Raw genomic sequence first — 15,379 nt, forward strand, 5'->3', positions numbered from 1 at the left:
TCAGCACGTGACACGCTCCATATATCACCCCCCACACCACGACATGCTATTAAGTCATGGTGCGCAAAGGGTTTAATGCGCAGCAGAGGGTGCAGAGTGAAAATTAAAAATTTCCACTGATGTGCCATTTTAGTGCACTACATGTTGTGCCCAGTTTGTGCCACAAATACCTCATAAAATATTAATCGGGTTCTCCCGGGTATGGCGATGCCATATCGGTGGACGTAAACAGCTGTTTGGGCACGCTGTAGGGCTCAGAAGGGAGGGAGCGGCATTTGGCTTTTGGAGCGCAGATTTTGCTTGGTAGTAGCGTTTTGCTGGTATTTCAGTTTATAATGTGGGGGCATATGTAGGCTGGGCAGAGTACATCAGGGGCATAAGAAAAGGATATAATAATGGGGTAAATAAATAATAATCCGCAGATATGTGGCCAGTGTCGCACTTATCCTATCCGCTTTTGGAACACTGAACATTTTGCATCGCCATATTCTGGGAGCCGGAACTTTTTTTATTTTTTCACCACCGGAGCTGCGTGAGGGCTTATTTGTTGCGAGACAATCTGTAATTTTCATTGGTACCATTTTGGGCTACATGCGATTTATTTTTTTTATCACTTTTTATTCCATTTTTCGGCAAGCAAGGTGACCAAAAACCATCAATTCTGACAATGATTTTTATTTAGTTTTTACAGCGTTCACCCTGGGCTATAAATGACCATTATATTTTATTCTGCGGGTCGGTACGATTACGGCGATACCAGATGTATATAGTTTTTTTATGTTTTGCAGCGTTTGCGCAATAAAAGAACTTATTTAGAAAATAATTTATTTTTTGTGTCACCGTATTCTAAGAGCCATAAGTTTTTTATTTTTCAGTCAAAAAAGCTGTGTAAGGGCTTGTTTTTTGTGGGACGGGTTGTAGTTTGTATCGGTACTATTTTGGCGTACATGCAAATTTTTGATCACTTTTTATTGTATATTTTGGGAGGGGTGGTGACCAAAAAATAGTGATTCTGGTATTGTTTTTCGTTTATTTTTTTTGCGGTGTTCACCGTGCGGGAAAAATAATATTATAGTTTTATAGTTGGGGTCGCTACGAACGCGGTGATACCAAATATGTGTACTTTTTTTTTTACGTGTTCATTTTTTTCCTATAATAAAAGACTTACTATAGGAAAAAAAGCAGTTCTTATTTATGTCACTTATAGCTTTTATTTTTACACTTAGGCTTGCAGCTCTGATCGCTGCTGGAATACATTACACTACCTACGTAGTGTAATGCATTCCAACTGTCATTGTGACATGACAGTCACACTGACAGGAAGCCTACGATGACCACCCTCCGGCTGGTCCTCATAAGCTTCTGTACATGGCAGCCTGGAAGCCATTGTCTGGCGTCTGATTGCCATGGGTACCATCTCCAGCCCCCGTGATTTCACGTGGGGCCTGCCGATCGGGGCTAAACAACTTAAATGTGGCGATCAAAATCGAACGCCGCAATTAAGGGGTTAACTGCCAAAATCAGCGGCGATGGGCTGCTGATAGGCAACGGGGAATGCAGGGCAGACACCCTGCACAGTTAACCGCCGCTGCGGTGTAGCGCCGCGCGGCGGTTAACTGTCAAAGCACTGACGTAACTGCACGTCGAGGTGCACGAAGTTACTGCACACATCAACGTGCAGTTACGTCAAGGTGCGGGACGGGGTTAAACATATCACTGATAACACAAAGTCAGGGTAGTCATTGAAGATCCATCCAGACCATAGGGGGAACTTCAAGTTGCTGACAGGACATATATAGAGATTGCAGCATAGGTCCTGCAAGGTATACATTGGCCTTAGTGAATGACATCATGCAAATACCATCATGCAGAACGACCCGTCTCCATGGGTGGTAGAGAATCTTGTTCCTGTCGGCGTCTAGACTTTCTCCTGGGACGTCTTTGGGGTTGACCCCTGTTAGGATTCTGGGGAGGGCGGCCCGTTTGAGAGCCTCTGCCTGCAGAGGACAACAACGAGGGCCATTCCTGTAGTGAAATGTGGGGGAAGGTCTAAGTCCAAAGGAAGTCAGGCAGATCATATGGTGATCGTAGAGCGTATGTTTGACCTTCTCATCTAACCAGTAGGGCAAAAGGGAAACCCCATCTGTAGGAAAGGCCCTGGTCCCGAAGTACTTCCAGGATTGGTTTAAGAGCTGACCTTTGCGCCAAGGTGTGCCTAGATAGGTCTGGCAGGATACGTAATTGTGTGCCTTGGTAAAAGATAGTAGGTTGCTGTCTGGTCTTTTGTAAGATCGAGTCCTTAATAGCATAAAAGTGGATCCGGCATGTAACATTTCGTGATCGATGTTCATCTAGGCTTGGCGGACGTAGTGCCCGATGAGCTTGGTCGATTTCAATATGGGTATTTGGTGGACCGCCCAATAGGTTATTGAAGATATTGAATAATGTAGAGAAGAGATCAGATTATGGTTTTCAATATCATCAAGGTGCTGTTGAAGAGTGAACAGTTGAGCAGTCAGCATTGCGATTATGATCAAGGTTATCCACCCTTGTAGAGAGTGAGGAAAGTTCAGCTCGGCATTGGGTAAACTCCAGTTTACATTCGTCCACAATCTCTTTGGCAAAGGAGGACATATCAGCTCTTGTGGGATACATTTGAACCATCAAGTGAATATCAGAGAGAGTAGCTGTTCTATTCTCCCCAGCATATGGCATGTCACATACAGACATAGATGCAGACTCCGGTTGACTTAATCTGAAAACAGCCGGAATGCCGTCTGGATGTTGAGAAAGATCCAGATTAGGAGGTATTGATGTAGGTAAAGACCAGTGAGAAAGAGCAGACCCTTGGTGGGCTAATGGAGGGGTGGTTGAATGTAAGGTGGGTGTGGGGAGTTGCTCCAGGAGGATTCAGAGGACCAGGAAGGGAATACCCCTAGCTGTATAGGACCTTGTTGTTACTGAATGGTTACTTGACTGGGCATTTGGGACGGCCCTGTAGAGGGAAGAGGAGGTGCGTGAGGTTCACGGCATCTGTACTCACAATTCTGGGTGTCTAGCTGTGAAGCTGCGGGTTGCAGGGCGATGGCTGGCGAGTGACCCACAGAGGTAAAGTCTATTTGTACTGAAACCATTGAGACAGGGGCAGCCTCATCTGTCTCAATCCTGCTAGCAATCAAGGACGGCTTGCCAGGCCATGGAGAGGGGGTGCTGGGAGGTGCAGCCTCCGGCGGGTTTATCATGTGGGGACTCACTTGCGGTCCCGATGCAGGAGGCCGATGGCTATTTTGTGATGCCACGTGCGCGGCCCTGGTGAGAGCTTCAGCCATGAGAGGAGCCGAGGGATGCGGAGCCATCAGCGCCTCTGCACTCATGAGGCCCTTAGGAAGTACAGCCGGCAAAGGCTGTCCATGGGTCTGTGAAGTCCCAGGGTCGGCTTCGGTATGATCTTGGCAGCCATCTTGAATGGCTGCAGCCCGCGTTACCTGGGAGTTGTCACCAGTGGCGAACGGAGGGTGAGGTAAGAGGCATACCGATACTGGTGGTTCCACTGGAGCTATCAAACCGACGGCAGCAGACTGTGTGGTAGGGCTGTCAGAGCGTTGAGGTAGGGAGGGAAGAGAAGCCGAGTGGCTATTCGGGATTTGGGCCTTCGTCAGGACAGAAGCCAGCGGCTATACAGGGTTCATTCTGTTGAAATATGCCCCAATATCGCCCTGGGGAAAGGTGGGACGAGTAGAGGATCTGATCTTGATCTTTTTAGATGCTTTCCACATATTGTGAGCTAGATACTAGCTGATTGGAGTCAAGCTGATGGAGGAGCTCAGGAAGGCACATCTTCACTCTCTCATAGCTGACCACACCCACCGCATATGGCTACTTTTGTCAAAATTGCCTCCCCCTGATCAGCTGGGGGTGATGGCTTACCAGTAAGGACTGCCTCACCGTTTGAGAAGCACTGACCTAGAGTTAACTTGGATGGTTTTGTCAGAAGAAAGCTGTAAAGGTTGGAAGAAACACTATGCTGAAGAAACATACAAATTTGAGAGATAAGTGATTAGTGCAGGTAGGGTGTTTAGAAGACTGTCGTTCACACTGGCTTCACGACTTCTATTTTCACAGGATATGGTATTTCTGTTTTGACAATGGCAATCAGGTTTCTATTTTATTTTTTTATGTGATAGAATAGCACAACATACTATGCTTTTCGAGCTTTCAAAGAGCAATGGAAACCTGATGGAAATTAAGTGTGAACAGAACCTGGTGTCTCAAATAAAATAAAAAAGTCACCTTGCAAGTCATAATTCTAGAAATTTAGGAACTTGATCAGAAAGTAATTAGGCAAATGTCAAGTGATGGGGATGAATTAAAAGGGAATCAAGTAAAAGATCCAATGCCGTGCGCAAACTTTAGACCCTTTTCGTTGATAAATGTAGACGTGAAACTTTTTGCGAAATTGATTGCCTCTCGCCTATCTCCGTTCTTGCCTGGCTTGGTCATGGATGACCAGGTGGGTTTTGTGAAGGCAGAGAAGCACAGGATAATACTAATAAGACTCCTCTTTTAACATCATATTGTCAGACGCGCAAGATTCCACTGTGTTTGCTTTCCATTGATGCCGAAAAGGCTTTTGATAGGGTGCATTGGGTGTTTCTCCAAGGTGTCTTGACCCAGATTGGACTTGGCTCTAACATGTTGAATAATATTATGGCTCCTTATCATAGGCCTATGGTTTGGGTTCGAGTCAATGGTCTTTTGTCTGCCTCTCTGCCTGTTACCAATGGTACGAGACAGGGGTGCCCACTTTCACCTCTGCTGTATGTTTTGGTCATGGAGCACCTGGCTGTGGCACTGCGGAATAACCCCAACATTAATGGCATCTGTGTTGGTACTCGGCTTCATAAGTTAGCACTCTATGCTCATGATCTTCTCCTGTACATTACGGATCCTATGATTTCATTGCCGTCCTTGACTGGGGAGTTTGAGCGATTTGGCCATTTGAGTAATTTTAAAGTCAATTACTCTAAATCGGAGGCGTTGAATATATCTTTAGCTGCTCCCCTCGCTGAGGTCTTCCCGTTCAAGTGGCAGACCACGTCTTTGAAATACTTGGGGATACAGATTCCTACTCAGTTGTCGGAGCTGTTTAAATTAAATTACACACCTGTTCTACAGTGTACCTTGCGAGATTTAGTGGAGTATGGGGGTGGGTGCATGAAGTGGTTTGGGCGTATCAACGCGGTTAAAATGGATATATTGCCAAAGTTTCTGTACATATTTCAGACTGTCCCTATTATGGTGCCCGCTGCCTTCTTTAAGACATTACATAGGGCCATAACCAAATTTGTGTGGGGCTCCTCTAGGCCTCGCATTCGATTCTCTGTCCTTAGTCGGCCTAAAGTGGAGGGGGGAGTGGGTTTGCCAGATTTCAAACGTTACCACCAAGCTGCGATCCTCATGAGATTAGTGGATTGGTTCCGATCACATACTGGTAGGCAATGGGTGCGCATTGAAAAAAGTATGTCCTCTCTTGCATTGTCCTCTTTGCCTTGGTTGCCTAGTTCACGGCGACCAACATCTTCTCTGCCTTTCCTCACACGTCAGTTTCTTGTTGTTTGGGATCGGGTCATAGGTGCTTCGGACCTTGCAGATCGTCCGGGTCCCTGGACTCTTTTTGATAACCCCTCCTTCCCTCCGTCCATGGGTGTGGACACTTTCCTATGCTGGGGGAGACAGGACGGGGTGTACTTCGCTCAGAACCTTACACCTGAGGGTGAAATTTTGTCGCTGGCTGCTGTCTCGGAGGCCTGCCCGTGGAGACGCTCAATTTGGTGGTCCTATTTTCAACTACGGTCCTATTTTTCTTCCATGGGAGCCTGTCTTGCGTTGCTTCAGGATAAGACTCCTTTGGAATTATATCTATCCTTGTCTTCTGCCCCATCTCATATGCTCTCTTATCTACATGGGATCCTCCGGCCTGGTTACTCTTCCTCTCAATTGGTGTTCACCAAGGCATGGGATGGGGAATTGGGCTTTCAACACTCTGAGGATTGGCAGACTTCTTTCCTCTTAGCCCATAAACGGCCGACTTCCTGTTTTACTCAGGAAAAAAATTATAAAATTCTCACTCGATGGTACAGTTTCTGCTTCTCCTTCTATTGGATTGCTTTCCATGGTTCCTGGATCACTCCCACACCTCAAAAGGGGCATCTTTAGGCATTTTCTGACTGCGGCTAGGACTGTAATTCCACGTCATTGGAAGTCCGTTAATCTGCCTTCTTTGCAGGAGTGGGTAAATGAGATGAACAATATTATGAGAATGTCTGCCGATCGGGGTGAATCCGAAAGCTTTGTTCAAAATTGAACAGTGATAATAATAAAATTGTTGATAAATAAAAATAAAAAAAAGGGGATCAAGTGGAAAGAACCTATCGGCATTATCAAAAACATGGCTTATTAAAGGGGTTTTCCCAGAATTATAAATTATAACCTATCCACAGGATAGGTGATATTTTTCTGATGGCTGGCACCTTCACAAATCATAAGAATGGGGGTCCTGAACTCCCAGATTCTCCCCACTGCACCCCCTAAAATGAGGCGGTTGAAGCGGCGGTGGTTGAGAACGACAGATACAACCGAGTGCTATACTCAGCTCTGTCCGTCATTCTCGTAGACTTTGAATGGAGCGGCGGCACTGCAGCAAGCAGTGAGGAGGAACAGCGGGTTCGGGACCCCCTTCACACAAGAAGCAGGGCCCCCAGCGATCAGAAATATATTTCTGGGAAAACCCTTTTAATAGAGCTTCATTCAATAGAAAGCAACATTATGTGAATTATGATGACAATATGCAACAACGTTTTTCTAATTGCTAATAAAATGGTGCCATTGTAGAATAAGACAGACTATTTAATCTGCAGAGAATCCTGTTGTTTTTTTTGTTTTTTTACCATTACAGAAAAAAAAATTACCCCAAAAAAGGAGGAAGTGTGCTAAACCCCAAGATGGGGAGCAGTATGAAGAAAAAAAGAGAATCTAGTACACCCTTAGGCTGGATTCACACGAGCGTGTTTGGTTCGTGATATACGGTCCACCTGTCGGCCGCATTTCCCGGACTGAACACAGTGCAGGGAGCCGGGCTCCTATTGTCATAGTTATCTATGACGGTAGGTGTCCCTGCCTCTCCGCGGAACTACTGTCCCATAGTGTAATCATGTTTTTAGTACAGGACAGTTTTTCCGCAGCGAGGCAGGGACTCCTATAGATAACTATGACTTTGCCGTTGTTGATATACCATACCACGTGAAGGATATACGTTTGTATGTAGCAGATGTTTCCTCATTGTCTACTATTATTCCACATGAGGGGCAGAGCATGTGTGAACGAGATGATACATTGCCTGTAACACGGATTTTATAACTACTTCTGGTGGTATCATACATTTTATTTTCAGGGAACAGTAATGGGGGTGAAACGTGCACCCAGTTACACAAATATTTTCATGATGATGTGGGAGAAGTACTTTTTTTTAAGACACAACCTGCAATTTAATAAAATGGTGGAGGTACACTATATGGACAAAAGTATTGAGACACCTAACCATTACACCTACAGGAGCTTTTACGACATCCCATTCTATATCCATAGGTAATAATATGGAGCTGGTCCCCCCCCCCCCCCCTTTTGCAGCCAAAACAACTTCTACTCCTTTCTACAAGATTTTGGAGTGTGTCTGTAGGAGTTGTTGCCCGTTTATCCAGAAGATCATTTGTGAGGTCAGACACTTAATGTTGGACAAGAGGACCTGGGTTGTAATCTCCGCTCTAGTTCATCCCAAAAGTTTTTGATTGGGTTGAGGTCAGGGCTCTGTGCGTGCCAGTCAAGTTCTTCCACACCAAACTCACCCAACCATGTCTTTATGGACCTTGCTTTGTGCACTGGGGCACAGTCATCCTGGAACAGGAAAGGGCGTCACCCAAACTGTTCACACAAAGTTGGAAGCATAAATTGTCCAAAATGACTTGGTATGCTGAAGCATTAAGATTTCCCGTCACTGGGACTAGGGCCCAAGTCGATCCCTGAAAAACAACCCCATAGCATTATCCCTCCTCCAACAAACTTTACAGTTGGCACAATGCAGTCAGGCAGGTAACTTTCTTCTGGCATTCACCAAACCCAGACTCATCCATCAGACTACCAAAAAGAGAAGCGTGATTAGTCACTCCCCAGAACACATCTCCACTGCTCCAGAGTTTTACACCACTCCATCCGACGCTTGGCATTGTGCTTGGTGATTATAAGGCTTGCATGCAGCTGTTTGGCCATGAAAACCCGTGCCATGAAGCACCCGGCGTACAGTTTTTGTGCAGATGTTAATGCCAGAGGTTTGGACCTCAGCAGTACGTTGGCAACTTTTATGCACTATGCGCCTCAGCACTGGGCGACCCTGCTCTGTAACTTTACATGGTCTGCCACTTCGTGGCAGAGTTGCTGTGGTTTCTAAATACTTCCACTTTGCAATAATACCACTCACAGTTGTTTGTGGAACATCTAGGAACAAGAAATGTCATGAACTGACTTGTTACAACGGTGACATTCCTATTACAGTACCACGCTGGAATTCAGTGAGCTCTCTACAATGACTTCATTCTTTCACTTAATGTTTGTAAAGGCGACCACAGGGGGAGGTGCTGGATTTTATACACCTGTGGCAATGGGACTGAATGTCCCAATATTTTGTTCATATAGTGTATAAGTACTTTGGAAATTTACATTACTAAGAAGTTACTACTCTACAGTTTATCACAGATAATAGATGTTACCGACATTGTACAAACAGGAAGTAAATACATAGAGGTTACAATTCTTTTTAATACTCTAAAACATATATAAAAGGATGTTTACAAAAGAGTAAAAATGTTTACTCGTCTACAAGTTAAAAAGACGTTGATAGGTTTAGTCACAGATACATTCAGATCATCACGCACAAATCCTCATAGAAATGTTCTGCAGGCATTAAACAATTCTGTAGAAATTTGGCAATATTAAAATATATTGCCATTTATATCCCCTCAACACAAGGAGGAAATTACCTAGAGGATAAAAATGAAAACATGTAAAAATGGATGGTCTTAATAAATGACCTATAACAATTCAATTAAAATTTTGAATTCTCTTCAAAAAACTTAAGTTGGCGAACTTTCAAGTTGTAGTTGCTGTACTTCTCTCCAAGGAATTTCTGCAAATGCAACTGGAAGAAAAGATAAAAGCTTTTATGACAGCACATAAATGAGTACAAAGCAATTAATTTATTCCCTTAAAGCAGACCTCCAGCGATAGCCTTAAAAACCTTCTTAGCCTCTTCACGCACCACGACGTGCTATTACGTCCTGGTGCCCTCCATACACTACAGGTGTCAGCTGTGTTTTACAGCAGACACCCGGGACTAACGGCCAGGAACAGCGACCTTGCTGTTCCTGGCTCTTTAACTCCTCAAATGCTGCGGTCAATCACAGCTGAGGCGTTAAAAAGAGGGGGCACCCCCACTATGCGATCGTGGGGTAACGATAGTTATCATGGCAGCCCTGGGGCCTAATGAAGGCCCCCAGGACTGCATTCACTCTGCTTCTGTTGAGCCCTGCCTGGGGCAAGCTCATCGGCGGATGGTGGGGTGCCGATAGTTGTCATAGCAGCCCAGGGGCCTAATGAAGGCCCCCAGGTCTGCCTTCACTCTGCCTCTGTTAAGCCCTGCATGTGGCAGGGCTTAACAGAAGCCTGTAAAAATGACAATATACTGAAATACATTAGTATGGCAGTGTATTGTACCAGCGATCTTACGATTGCTGGTTCAAGTCCCCTAGGGGAACTAATAAAATGTGATAAAAATAGTTAAAGTTATTAGTAGTGAAAAAAAAACCAAAAAAAAAAAACCCTTTTCTCATTTTTCCTTTAAAATAATGTAAAAAAAAACAAAACAACTAAATTGGTATTGCTGCGTCTGTAAAAGTCCAAACTATTATAATATACCATTATTTAACTCGCATGGTGAACTCCAATAAAATTATATAAACAGTGATCAAAAAGTTGTATGTACCAAAAAATAGTACCAATAAAAAACTACAACTCGTCCTGCAAAAACTAAGCCCTCACACCGCTCAATGCACAGAAAAAAAAAAAAGTTATGGCTCTCAGAATGTGGTTGAAACAAAAAACAATATATATATTTTTTTTAACAGTGATTTTTTTTTTTTTTAAAAGTAGTGTAATATAAAAAAAATATATATAAATTTGGTATCACCGTAATCGCATGGAGCTGCAGAATAAAGTTATGTTGTTTTTTCCGCACGGTGAAAGCCGTAAAAGCTAAAAAAAAAGCAAAAAAATTCGCAGTTTTCCACAGTTTCATCCCGCAAACAATTTTTTTTCAGTTTCCCAGTACATTATAAGGTACTTTAAATGGTGCCAATAGAAACTACAACTCCCACAAATAAGCCCTCACACCACCCTATTGACAGAAAAATAGAGAACATTTTAGCTCTTGGAAGGCGGGGTAAATGATAGCAAAATTAAAAAGCAAAAAATGATTCAGTCCTGACGGTGTTAAAGGGAGCCCATCAGCAGTTATGATACAGCCCCAACTAACACCGCTAGATAGCCAATGTGGGAACAAGTCTAAACATATCTATTTTGACAAAGTCCTTGCATAACTCTGAAAAAGTAGCTTTAAAAGGCCACGTGCTGTATGCACATAAGCTGGCAAGTGCCTGCCGAGCAGGAAGTGTTCCGTATTCTCTACTGTAAACCCTCCCCAATCCCTGCCCTCTGCTGTTGATTAATGGCTCTACTAGTTCTCATTTTCTAGTAATTTCTTAAATGGACAATCATTTTTTAAACAACTTATGCTAAAATTATTAGTATACCTTATATAGATCAACTTTGTAACTTACTTACTGTTAAAATTTAGTTGTTTTAGCCATACAAATTCTGTGTGAAGTTACTACCACTAGGTGTCTCCTTTCATGTACTCTGCTGACCACCCCCTATCGTCAAGCAAAGTCCATCGCTGGTTACAAAGCAGAATTGACGGGCTGCAGAAGGTGGGGATGTATCTCTTCACTGCCTGCTAACACAAGTCTATGGAGAGGAGAGGGTGGAGCAGGAGGAGGGAGCAGAGAGAGTGAGTCAGCAACAGACGCGCTGCATAAAACTCTATGGAGAGGGGAGGGGTGAGAAGGGGGAGGAAGCACGAGCAGAGAGAAGACGACGCAGGCTGCTGGTAACATTTCTATGTCACTCCAGTGCTGGATTCACAGCTATACTGGTCTGTACCGCTGTATAATCTCCATGTTGCCGCTGCTTCTATTTGGGCTTGTCCACACGTAACAGCAATTCCATTGAAAATAGCAGAATTTCCGCAGTGGCAAGAATGCACCATTTCCTGCGTTTTTGACTGCAGAAAATGGTGCATATTTTGCTTTTGTTTTTCACAATGTTAGAAGATGGTGACAACTCCTCTGAAAAACGCAGAAATTCACTGGACTTTCCACAGCAGGAATTGAGATGCTGCGGTGTGAAAAATGCAGGTCAATTTCTGCTCGCAATATTGACACAGTGTGTGGATGATATTTGTTAAATCTCACCCACTTTGCTGCTACTGTATTCTGCTGTGTATTTTCTGTACATAATTCTAGACGGAAAATACGCAGCAATTCCGCTACGTGTGGATGAGCCCTGTATATGGTAGATATAGGAAAGCAGGATTTGCATCTGTGTGTGCAGTGTATGGCAAACATGATAGCAGTTAGGCTCTGTCCACTAGCTCAGAGACCACTGAGAATTAGTGATCGAGCCTGCAGAAGGGAAAACTGCTAAATAATGCAGAATACAAGTCATATAATGTCCAGAAATAGTGTTATGCCTCATGTACACACATATGACAGCTTATTCTGAAAAGTCACCTGAAAAGTTAGGTACATTTTAATATATCTTTATAGCAGGAGGTGCTCCATTTTCCCGCTACAAAACCTATGCATAGGCATAGATTTAAAAGAGAACATGCTGGCTGCCTGCAGGCACTACAATCACTTACCTCTCTCAGATTTTCATCCTCCTCATCCATAACATTGTACACTTCCTCCAGGACTTTAACTCCCAGTCCCTTTACAACATCAGTCCTCAAAGCTTCAATCATCCTGCGGAATTTTTCTGGGACCGTTAAATTATCTGAGAAAAAGAGCATAACATTTTCTATATGAGGAAAGTCTATTCTACAATTAAAAATAAATACATTAAAACTATGTTACTAATAAGAAAATCGGATTTGTAGGTCTATGCAGCCACATTTATATGGGATACCCCCAATGTACACCCAGTAGTCTAGTGGTCTCTATCCTGTGGCTCTTCAGCTAGTTGGAGATCACTGCAGTAGTAGTTGTCTAGTTGGAGATCACTGCAGTAGTAGTTGTCTAGTTGGAGATCACGGCAGTAGTAGTTGTCTAGTTGGAGATCACGGCAGTAGTAGTTGTCTAGTTGGAGATCACTGCAGTAGTAGTTGTCTAGTTGGAGATCACTGCAGTAGTAGTTGTCTAGTTGGAGATCACTGCAGTAGTAGTTGTCTAGTTGGAGATCACTGCAGTAGTAGTTGTCTAGTTGGAGATCACTGCAGTAGTAGTTGTCTAGTTGGAGATCACGGCAGTAGTAGTTGTCTAGTTGGAGATCACTGCAGTAGTAGTTGTCTAGTTGGAGATCACGGCAGTAGTAGTTGTCTAGTTGGAGATCACGGCAGTAGTAGTTGTCTAGTTGGAGATCACTGCAGTAGTAGTTGTCTAGTTGGAGATCACTGCAGTAGTAGTTGTCTAGTTGGAGATCACTGCAGTAGTAGTTGTCTAGTTGGAGATCACTGCAGTAGTAGTTGTCTAGTTGGAGATCACTGCAGTAGTAGTTGTCTAGTTGGAGATCACTGCAGTAGTAGTTGTCTAGTTGGAGATCACTGCAGTAGTAGTTGTCTAACTGGTGTTGAGCTCCTCCATTTGTTAATTTTCTGCTGATAAGAAGACCAACCGTGCCTAAACAACGGAGTCCCCTATTATATGGTAAGCTTTTCAGTATTTCACAATCAGCTGCTTCTGAATGCGTCTTTTCTTGATCAACTACCATTAAAAACATTACTGGACAATATTTAGTCGTTGGTAGTGGTATAGCTTGCATGCAAGTTGTAGGGCACGTGACTTTGTTACCACCAATCAGATGCCCACCTAACGCCAGGTCTTGAAAGCAGATATCTTCTTGCTCCTCAGATGTCCTTCCATGTAACATTAATGTATCTCTATACTTTTTGTTGAGTCTAAATTCTTTACAAGCAGCCGGTGGCATTTGACTGTCATCTTTCTCCATGTGTAACGTTTCTGTCATTAGATTTACAAGATCGTTCATTTCTCCAGAATCTGAATTTTTTCTGTGGGGGAAAAAAATGTCTACAGTTAAAACACCCCCTGCTACTTTTACACCTAACACACGAATACATTTCATATAAAAAAAAATATTTTCACTTTTGTACAGAATTTTACAGTTGAACATATGTGTTAAAGAGGTTTAATAATTATGGCATATCAATGTGATATTTTATATAGGTCTGCCCTGTGGGGGTCCAACATACAGACCCCCACTAAGCAGACATGTATACTATATCAGTCCCTAGAATGTGGGTGTCTGCCTTGGCGAATAAAATAGAAGGGAAATATAATGTATAGAATAATGTGGCACTTCGATATGGTGTCACAGCATCATACATACGTATTATTAGTACATTATATATTATCAAGTTGGATAAAAATTAGAAGAGAGAATACTGATGGACTGCTCCCCGAAATATGCCTTGGAAGCCACGGGTATAATTACGTTCAAATAAAGTACAAGAACTGAAGTTATTTTTAAGCCAGATTCACACGTCTGAGTTGCACCTGTGCGGGTCCCGTTTTCATGGATCTCCATAGACTTGAGTCTATCGAGGGATCCATGAAAACGGAAGAAAATAGGACATGTTCTATTTTTCAACGGATCCTTCACACAGTCTGTTGAAACCACGGGCGTGTGAATGGCCCCACTGAAATACATGCGTCCGTGTGATCGCCGTTGTTTTAACGACTGTCACACGGAAGTATTCTACGGTTGTCTGAATTCGGCCTTAGACTCACACTTGTAAAAATAACATGGGACATCATCTGCTTAAAAAAAACAAAAGAAGGTCTCATTATCTATTTTTTTAAATTTACGGTTAGATCAGAAAAACGATGGAACGCTCTGAAAACTATATTTAAACGGGGTTCCAAGTTCCTAGCAACTCTTTATTCCACTTCATGACATTGTTTAACTGAAACATTTGAGGCATATGCACGGTATATAGCACCCAATTAGAATATGGAAATATGTAGCTAACACGTATCATCAAAAATAGAAATCTTTATTAATAATAAACAATACATGGTATCACATAAATATATATAAATGAACACAATAAAACAGGTCATATACGAAGAGCAGCACCAGAGAGGCATAGATGTATTTATACCCAGAGGTAAAACAGAATAACCCATCTCAGACAAGACGTCCCATACCCTGCCTCACCATAAAATACAAAACATGTTGCTAAACAACAATGGCCAAATAACCAGGTGTAAAAGTTATAGGTACGCAGAATAATTGGTCAATATAAGCTAGTGATGTATCACCAAAAAATGACGAAGCCGGTCGTAGGCGAAACGCGCGTCAAGGCGTTTTTTCTGTGCCACATCTCCTGAAGTGCCCACCTCCCTCTACCATGTCTTTAGGTACGGTTTCTTATTATTTTTTGACATATCCACGGTATATGCCATAAATGATGTGATAGATGCAGGTCCATGCTCTGAGACCCACACCTATGTCCAGAACTTGAGTCACCCGACCCACTTCCCATCTGATGAGGCGGACACCACATACAGGTGGAGGCTGAATGGAGAGATAGCCATTGACTTGGCTGTTTCCGAAACTCCCATCGAATAGAATGGAGAAAGCCCCATTACGTGACCCCTATTCTGCAGGTAGGCACGAGTCCCAGAGCTCAGACCCATACATATTAGATATTTATGGCATATCCCATTGATATGCCACAAATTATTACATTGTGAACAATTCTTTTACAGAATTTTCACCCAAAAGTAAACATGGCCATATAAAAGTAAATCAAAATTATCACCAAAGTTTTGTAACTTTATACATTTATTATTAATTATACAGGTATTGGCATTTTTCGGTTTAGCAAAAATGTCTCCTGCAACAAAAGTGACAACATTGTGCAGCATGTTATAGGAAAGGCTTCACAAACCCGGTCTCATGTAAAATTATTTTT

General features: G+C 42.9%; 1 protein-coding gene across 2 annotated transcripts in view; it reads right to left on the minus strand.

Moving 5' to 3' along the window:
- Positions 1 to 7,420: 7,420 nt before the first annotated feature.
- NEK4 (NIMA related kinase 4) overlaps positions 7,421 to 15,379 on the minus strand; it is a 32,897-nt gene continuing 24,938 nt past the window's right edge. For both annotated transcript variants that reach the window (XM_075833807.1, XM_075833806.1), the window contains 3 exons: positions 13,251 to 13,450; positions 12,086 to 12,219; positions 7,421 to 9,247 (listed from right to left, as the gene is read on the minus strand). In XM_075833807.1, the coding sequence (XP_075689922.1) occupies positions 9,155 to 9,247; positions 12,086 to 12,219; positions 13,251 to 13,450 (427 nt within the window). In that variant the 3' untranslated portion in view covers positions 7,421 to 9,154. The remainder of the gene's footprint in view (positions 9,248 to 12,085; positions 12,220 to 13,250; positions 13,451 to 15,379) is intronic.

This window comes from Rhinoderma darwinii, chromosome 7 (genome assembly GCF_050947455.1).
Source record: "Rhinoderma darwinii isolate aRhiDar2 chromosome 7, aRhiDar2.hap1, whole genome shotgun sequence".
NCBI classification, from domain to species: domain Eukaryota; kingdom Metazoa; phylum Chordata; class Amphibia; order Anura; family Rhinodermatidae; genus Rhinoderma; species Rhinoderma darwinii.